At 35.0% G+C, this 9,800-nt stretch overlaps 1 protein-coding gene across 1 annotated transcript in view; it reads left to right on the plus strand.

The window, feature by feature from the left end:
• LOC142976634 (uncharacterized) overlaps window positions 1–9,122 on the plus strand; it is a 33,908-nt gene extending 24,786 nt beyond the window's left edge. The window contains exon 2 of the mRNA XM_076120109.1: window positions 6,900–9,122. Within this exon, the coding sequence (XP_075976224.1) occupies window positions 6,900–7,294 (395 nt within the window). The 3' untranslated portion in view covers window positions 7,295–9,122. The remainder of the gene's footprint in view (window positions 1–6,899) is intronic.
• Window positions 9,123–9,800: the final 678 nt, after the last annotated feature.

The following is a 9,800-nucleotide window of genomic DNA, read 5'->3' on the forward strand; positions in this document are numbered from 1 at the left end:
ATAACAAACATACTTACATGCATTATATATTTTCAAAACGAACTAAAACCAAATGAAAATATCGCCGTCCAGGTGACCAAAACATCTAAATTGCTCGTATAAAACCAAAATTAATACATAAATTCTAAAAGCAACCTCTTTTGGCGAACAATATATCCATTCTTATGGGATAAGCCCCATAGAACGTTAATAATTTGGTACTAGCATCGTGCATTATGACACGACAGCTCCCATGACTGATCACCTATGGCGAGGGCTTTACCCAACCTACCCGGTACAGGATATTATGGAAAAAATACCATGGACGTGTGTGTTGAATTAAAATTGTGGATTTTTGGAGAAAATATAATAATATAGCATGACATTTTATGTACTTCAACTTATGTATTTTATAATTTTGTGTTTTTTCCAAATTAAAATGATCTTATCGTAAGTCATTGTCTGTTACATAAGGCTGCGGGTCACTGCTGTTTTGCATTATCAGCTCTGAAAACCTTCGGCAGCCGCAAACCTCACATACAAAGCTTTAATATTATGGACTTCAATCATTGATCGTTTTCAATTTTGTATTATAATATTAGGTATGTATAAGAAAGTTCTATATTCAGGAAGTATATTTTTTATGTATGTACACAGATTACGCCGATTGACTTATTTAAACATTATAAACGGGAAGAAATACTTACCACAAATTGTGAATGATGTGAAGACTGTATTGAATAAGTTGATGGCCTCACAGTTGCGCGTGGAACACGTTTCCTAGAAAAGTAGAAAAAACTACCTACAGCCAATAAATAAACCAAAACTAAAATAATATTACTACCAGGAAAATTACACGTCTTCATAGATTTTTGAACGTTATTTATTTATTTTCAAAGTACACAAATTCATTAAACTAATGTCATAAGATAAATAGAATCACCTGACTATGTTATTTTGCTAAACATCTATGTTATTTTAGCCAGTCTATGATTTGTACAAATATTGGACAAGTCGGGGGTCTTAGTATTTTCTTGGCATTGCTAAGTCTGCACGAAGGCATTTGCTACTTATACATAATAATTATAAGAAGTCGCTTAATGAAATGAATTCTACATTTAGTTCATTTATTTACATACGCACCTACATTCAAACATACATACGTACAATGAAATAATAAAAAAAAGAGTATCTCTATTGAAAAATTCGACAATGTGACAGCTTATTTTCAGAGAAAAGAAACACATCCCAAAAACTCAAGTATTTTTTAGCCACACAAAACGGCAAGCACGTTATAACTTAGGTGTAAAAGTTAAAGCTACACTAATACCCCTCAACCACTCCAAAAACCATTTCATTCACCGTTTCGCTACTACAAAAACTACAATAAAACAATTACCAAGCATTCGATCAGTGCCATAAACCGTATATTTTAATAAAACTCCTCGCTAAGCAGCACTGATGCCTGAATGCCTGATAACTTGCGCCCAAATTGTAGTGCAAAACAAACAATACAGCGATGCAATACACATGATCCTTTAAGCTACTGACTTCTGTTTCTTATCTATGTACACACTGTGACATTGTATTTTTAATAAAACATGCCAAAAAGGGTGAATTATCGCTTACACTTTGCAGTGTTTGGTTATGTTGGTAGCTTGTTTTTACCCGCGACTCCGCCCGAGCTGTTTTTCAAGACTTTTTGTTACAAACTATTTGACGTCGCCATTTTAGCATCTGATTTAGTATTTAAGGTGCGAACGGATAATATAGCGTAATATATAGAACGGGTACTATAGTAAATATGTAATTAGATATAACGCAAAGGGTCCGTACTGGACTTTTCTGTAAACCTAAAGTCTTGCTAAAAGTTTGATTAAAATACAGCTGCCGTCGGATATCGAAATAGAAATAAGTTTACGTACAGTAAAGTAAGTATGTACTAATATTAAAAACAAGCCGAGTACTGATCAAATCTAGAAGCTACGAACGAAAAAAACAACCTGCAATCAGCAATCGCAGGCAGACGCAACGCAGTAAATTAAATTCTCAAAATAATTAGTGTAAGCCGACACACATATTATCAAACTCATCGTACCTACTGAAAAGGAAGTGTAATGCATCAAACCTTCACCACACCTCTCACGTAACATCATAATTATCATTTAAAACTAACCTTATTTATATTCCCTCGCCTACTTTATATGTATGGTTTAATTATCCACTCGCATCTCCTGTCTCGACGAATTGAAACGTCAGCTGCGTATTTTTTTCACTGTAATACACACCCATTTTTCGGTAAAGAATTTAAGCAAACATGGCCGTGTTGAATAAAAAAAAAGACTTTATTCGAGAACGCATCTGCCGCATTGTCCAATTCTCGACCAATCCTGACGTTTCCCGCTCCCCTAGCTGTCAGTTGACTGTCAATTGTTTGAAATACGAATGTTATTTTTTTTCTGAGCGTAGGGCGTTGACGCGGCGTACACAGCCAGTCGTGTAGTACAATTGAACTGATTGAATTACGGTTAATTTGGACGGCGTAACGTTATGGATTGCCACCCGCATTGTGTCCGGTAAATAAAGGGTATGTTATGTACATACGTGTGAATAAACATGAGAAACGATCGTTGGGAAACTGCGATGAAGATATGACGGCGAACAATGTTTGAACTTTTTATGTTTTCCAAGACAATTACGTGTAATTCATTCCATATTTTATAACTTTACAATTAATTACGATGTACTATACGAAAGAGTTAAAATATATGCTACTTTTAAATTTTAGATGTTTAAAAATGGTGCCTTACATAATGAAAGCAACAATCAATTTTTTTTACGCGCATGTTTTTTTTATAAAATATAGTAATATTCGTTTATGTTTATCACTTAACTCTATGCCTATTCTTGATTGTAAGTACGTAGTAATTCCGTCCCACACCTACTCTGTACATTATTTCACGATTGAAAACCATTCCGCGAGTTTCTTGCTAGCTATTCTTAAAAAGCTCTAAAACTCTTTACCCTATCTCGCGCTTGTAGATTTAGATATTGTTACAGCTATCATAGGTGTCAGCGTTTGGTCTGAATGAGTTACATACTCTATCACCCGACAGTTGTACTCGAAAAAAAATAAAACGAACATGGTTGGGTACTGCAAAACACAACTAATATTTTACTAAAACACCTAGAGAGCTCAAATTTAGGCTTAATCGAGTAAATCTATACGAATTGTGAAGATTTGACCAACACAAATCCAAAAAGACACGCAACAATTGCACAACCAAACCATTTGGTAGTCAAACAGTGCCCCTAACAAAAAACGGTAAACAGTATTGTGTATAATACACAAGCAGTGCGGGCAAACATTTGCGAGAGGTAATGGATTAGCGATGTTGCGCCGCCCGGTGTTCTGTTACATAAGGCGTATGGCGGTGCCTTTGAGCTCATTGTTGAGGGTGTGGTAGGCTTTTGAGAACGAAGACGACTGATTTGAGTTAGAATGTTGAGGTGGACGAATGTTAAAGACGTTGGTGATGTAGCGGCTAAGGTTTTGATTCTAAGGAAAAGCTATTTCTGTGTTAACTGTTGTTTTGGTTGTTGGCTAGTTGTGGGTCGTGGCCGTTGTTTGTTGAAAGCTTAGAATACGAAAGTAATTAATAGTGCAAGAGATGTATTTTTAAAGAAACAAATGTTGTCACAAAGATGTGAGTTATCATTTGCGTAGTAGATTTTGAAGGCATGGGAAAAAGATTGAAGTCAGTGTTTGATTGTCTAAAAATAGACTTAAGTATAGCTATTCGTTGGTATGAGGAAATTTTTAGTCTAGAAAAAACATATCTTAATCGAAGTTTTAAAATATCTGCCGCAATATTATCCAAATATTCCGCAGCCCTTAATCAATATTTCTTAAAATCACCTTTTCAATAGCCTACAAAAGATTATTAAAAAAAAACGTCTTAAATCTTTACGTAGTCAAATAGGCATAGGTTTATTTCTAAACTAAATGGACCGTGGTCTATGATCAGCGCATAGACAAAGAGAGTTGGTCCACCTGTCAATATTGTCATACGCTGTGCTGCTCGTGAGCCCACAGCCTGCGTGCCGTTTACTTATACGATACGATATTTAGCGGCTGACGATTTTGGTAGTCGGAATATTCATTGAATTGGATGAATAAAAACCACAATAAATTCGAGGTAGGTAGTTTTAGACAGGAAAATTATTATATTTAGGTACACGGGAATGACGGAACGGAATTATGAAAAATCTGCGCCAAATACTTGAAATAAATATAAAAACAATATTTTTGAGTTGTTTTTTTAACAAAAAGCTTAAAAAGTTTCATATTAGACTGGTCTACACCATTTTAGAGGGTTTACGGCTTCTACTACCAGTTCGAAAACTACAAAAGAAAGAAAGGCATTACCTAAAGGCTTATAATCGTGAGCTTTTCTTACACCTTCAAAAGTCTATAACATGTCTTGTCACACAGGATAAAATACACACATACTAAAAAACACGCTTTCTTCCCATAGAGGTAGGCAGAGTCCAGATCACCAGACAAATGCGTATTTATCAAAACTTACCCTTTTACTTAAAACTAAGCATTCTCTAACAATCCACACAATATTGAACATATAGAATTACTTCAAATATCGTATGACAACGAGCCCACACCGGTCCAGTTCGCTAGCGGTCCGCTGCGCTTGCGCAAACACACGGACAGACAAACACCCGGCGTGTTTGATGTTTGAACTGCCAACGGGTTGCCGCGGCTGATGGGTACCAACATGCTACCATTATGAGTAGATGTGAAGTACTTTGGATAAGGAAATATCTCGGCTCTATCTAGCGTCTGTAGAGATTAAGAAAGGATTTCTGTAAAAATCAGGACTGATAGATAGGCATAGTTCAGTATTAATTGGCAGTTTGTTTTGTTGTCATCGTACCGCACATCTGCCTAGTTTCTCAAATATTTGAAAACCACTCTATAGTTTCTACAACGCATATTATATCCTAATTGTAAACTTACAGCATTATATACCATTCGCATAACGATTTTCAAAACAAATGTCAATCTAAACTATCAATAATTTAAGCTATTTCAATCTAATTACATTGAAATAAACCTTCACACATACTTCCAGTCAAACACTTATTTCTGTACAGAAATTTCTCTCAAAACGAACGTCGTTCCAACTTGTCCCTTGAACAGCACACAGGAAATATATTAAATTGGCATATTAGTTTCTCCCCTCGCCGGTTAATAAGTAACAAGTGTCGAAGGCATTATCTGTACAAATGGACAGTCGGACCGAAAGGGTTACTTTATTATTAGATATCGTATCATTAGAGCGAGCCACTTGTCGCGACGGGGTTTGGCTATCGTTATTAATATCCTAGTTATTAATAAGTTTGTTTTTGGTAAAATATAATGGAAGTAAAAAAAATTAAGGTGTTATTTTATAAAGATTTATGAATTAAGTTGTGAAAATAAACGTGAATGCCTATCAAACTACTTGCGACGGCAGTCTTCCAAAATATTTTCAGTATAATGAAAAGCGCTGTCTAGTGCCCAAAACAAAATTATGATAAGTACCTCGTCTACCTTTTAGTTTGGAAATGTTACAAACTCTTCAAAGATTTTTCGTTAATAGGGAATGTTCAGATCAGATAGGTTTCATCATGCACTTTTTTTAAGTCACTTAAAATAATAATCAGCACTTTCTTTCTTCAACCTTACGAATTGTAACTAAAATCTGTGACATCATAGAAATGTCCTCACCTATTTTTGCAACCGCATCCCAATTAAATTCGATCTGAACAAATCTTAATCAATTAACGGACTAACATTTCATCACCTATTAAGTTCAAGGAAATGCCTCAAGGTCGTGAAATCAAAACATACAAGACAAACGAAAACATTACGTGTGTTAATATTTAATTAATTATAATACAAATACACCTGAATGATTGAAACTACCTACCGTTTACTTAGCTAAGTTCGTTCTGGTCGAAATATTGCGACGAATTAAGCAATACTTGGCTAGTGCCTTTATTAAATAGGAGATGATAATCGCCAAAGAAGATGTGGTGTATTTCATAATATTTCTTGAGCTTGAGAGAATTTTATTTTTTATGAGTACTCAAATGCTTATAGAATTTAAAACGGAGTAATTGTCTAAATAGTTAGGATAAGGAATGGTTTTTTGCATTTTCGAGAATCTAAACCCGTTTTTTTTTAATAATTACCTTTAATAACGATACGATAAGACTTAAAGGGCTTGTTTTGTCCGTATAATAGTATAGTAAAGGAGGAGTAAAGTAGTCATGAACAAATTATAGTTAATGTTTACCAACAAACCTGTATTTTAATCAACAAAGCACGTCTTAGTAAACAATAAAACCATGCAAATATACCAAGTTAATTCAAACAACAGAATAACCGTACTAAATATCTGTTTACACTACAACAATGTGTGTACGAGCTCAGCTTTTACCGTGAAACGACCATACACTCTCGCGCGGCGGGGCGTCGGCTTTAGGCTAATATTGAAATATCTTTTATCTCATTCCTTTTTGTCGAAATGAATTAGAAAAAAGTGACACCTGTCATAAATGGACCCACAGTCCACACTCGCTCCCACGAGCTTTCTTTTCGTATAAAAAGATTATCCCCACAATGAGTTTGTGTAAACAAACCTGTGTCTATTTTGCAAATACAAAAATCAGGTTTCAATGGTCCGGAAAACGTGAAAGAAATGTTTACTAAAATGTTTTTTGCTTTAAATTGTCCGTGTCATTGTAGGCCTTTGTTTTTATACAACTGCCAAATCATAACCCTTCGTGTAAACTTACAATCAGTCTTAAATTAATTATAGCAGATTATTTAGCAAATCTCTTCTCTCTTGTTGCAGCACCGAAACTGATGATACCACCAACCGAGTTCGTGAGCCAAGGTGGAATCAGCAGCCCTCAGGAAGGGCTCCGCACCCCCACGGGCAGCCAGATGCTCGCCAACCCGCTTCTAAACCTCAACAACACAGGCCGAACCAACTTCACAAACAAACAACTCACAGAACTTGAGAAAGAGTTCCATTTCAACAAGTACCTAACACGGGCGCGAAGGATAGAGATTGCTTCGGCTCTCCAGCTCAACGAGACACAAGTCAAGATTTGGTTTCAGAATCGGCGAATGAAACAAAAGAAAAGGATCAAAGAAGGTCTCATTGTAGCTCCCGAAGTGCCGCCGACCTCCACGTCGCAGGCCAGCGCGGTCGGTTCCAGCGAGAACAGCCGCGAGTCCAGCTAAATCGATCACTCGATCCCAAAGACAATTTCCAGTGAACTGTTTTATCAATTCAAAAGTATCAGTGTTTCACAGTATACTCTAGTTTGACAGCAAATTAGAGTCGTTTAGTTTCGTGTGTTTTAGTTTATAATTGCGCTAATATTATTTTTTACTAAGATATTCTGTTTCTGGTGTGTTGATGTTTTGGATTACTTTGTCCTGTTCAACGCTATTTAAGAGGTGCTTGCGTTAAGTGTTGGCCAAAATTGGGAAAAGGTGCGGGTCACTACAGAATACATAATAATGTTAATGATTTTCAATCACGTGATTTATATAAGACCTAGAGATGTGCAAATATTCAAGTTACAAAAAATATCGTAAAAATATTGTTAAAAATAGGTACATAATGTTTTTAAATTAAAGAAGAAATCGCTCGATTTCTCCTTTTTATAATCAAAGAAAATGTGTGTAATTATAATAAAATAAGCAAAAAATAAATACTAAAAAAATATCACAATTTTGGTCACTCATTCCTAAAGTAGGTAGAGTAGTTATATTATTTCGATGTTATTTTTGAAATAAACTTATATCGAAAGAGATTATTGTAATAATTATAAAGGCTCAATTACCCTGAATAGTGTATACCAAGGATGTGTCAACATAAATGAATTTTCTTAGATTAAAATGTAAATTTCAAATTATAAGCTAGTGTTAAGCTGTTTTACTAAGGGCTTTTAGGATCATTCGTGAAACAATTAACGGTATAATATCATTAGGATTTGTATTTTTTTATTTATTTTTTAAACCTTCTATTGTTAGACCAAAGCTTTGTTTTTTTTTTTTCTTTATTTATTGGTCAGTAATATGAATAACAACGTGTGAACTCGTGTACTATTGTTACTAATATCAATCGATAGAGTAGGTCTATCTTGTCATATTATTGTAATGTTACTGACTGTTCTTTAATTCTATATTTCCTACTAATGTCTCCGATTGCAATTGACGATGCATTACTGTAGATTTCCGATTCAAAACTGGATTTAATTGATATCCAATTCCAGATTCAGCAACTGCCCTAATTTGCACTAGAAAGCAAATTAGATCGGCAAGTTTTACCAAAGTCCTTGCCCGTCACTTGACCTGTGTGGTGGACTTATTCCATCATGAAAAGAGACCATTTTCTAGAGTGGGACGGTCATGATAAAAATACTATTTAAAATTAATTCCCTACTGAAATCTGCAGAAAAAATATTCCGTGCTCTTCAATCGCATTTGTTTTTCTTTTCACACATTCTATTTCTGTTTGTAATAATTTCGTTTAGTACGATACTAGTCTTACGGTCGGTTTCACCACTTCTAGATAACTACCGGTTAACTAACAAATAAGCTTAACTAAAAGGCTGTACCTTAAAAATATTTTATGAGGTGTTCTTAACCAGTTGCACTCACCAGTCGGTAAACGATCAGTGTGTTTACCCACTTTTGGTACGGTCATTTTTAGATGGTTAGTAGACCGCTTAGTAATAGTTGAGCTTAGCGTCTCTGTACTTCGGAAGATACGTAAAAAGCCGGCCCCGGTAGTAGTCGTTAAGCCATGTCAAAATCCTGATGGCTGGAAAAACTTTGACACTAGGTTGACCACTAACCTTACTAAAAAAGTAAGATGTTTCCATATATTACCAGTTAGTTTATCTATGGGTTAGTTTATCCGTAAGTGGTGAAACCGTCACTTAACTTTTGTAAGTATATTGTGTACAATGGTGTATATAACGGCCTGTCGGCAGTTCGAGTGTAAATTATGTATAAGATAGTGATTACTCTATCATTAAATTAATTGTACCTATTTTCATTTATTGTTTTATTACCCCGCACCATTTTAATAAGAAATGTACTGTACCGCCATCTAGCGTAACAACAATATAAGATAAATCCTGCATCGCACATGGAAAGTTTGGTTGGCGAGTGACATTCCTATATGGTATGGTAGGTAACAACGGTCGGCCGAAAAAGCGTCACCCTCCTGCTGGAAAGGATATGATCATTTGGACCCAATATTTTTAATTGTTGATTGTACACGAAATGTTACATTATTAAAATATTATTTTAATAAATCCTGGTTGCCATTCTATATATTCTACAATTATTTAAAGTTGTAATTCATGTACCGAATTAGAACTTTAAATAATTGTAGAATATATAGACTCAGAGTACAGTTATAACCGGAACAACAATTCTATCTCCTGATTTGACGGTCAATGATATGGTTCGATACCCCGTTTAAGTCAACTGATGTCTGCTAATATAGTCTAAGTTCTGGTTACCTACTTCATTTACAACCCGTTAAGAGTGGCGTATTGGGTATTTACGGAAAACAGGTAGCAGATTTATATGCCCATACTTTATACAAATGCCTTTCACAACCTGACCAAGATGAACTCTTATTTAAACATACTCGCCCTGTATGTATGTATAGAGGAATGAAAAGACTCCATTAAGCACACCACTTACTACATTCTCATTCTCTACA

This window comes from Anticarsia gemmatalis, chromosome 11 (assembly GCF_050436995.1).
Source record: "Anticarsia gemmatalis isolate Benzon Research Colony breed Stoneville strain chromosome 11, ilAntGemm2 primary, whole genome shotgun sequence".
Lineage (NCBI taxonomy): Eukaryota > Metazoa > Arthropoda > Insecta > Lepidoptera > Erebidae > Anticarsia > Anticarsia gemmatalis.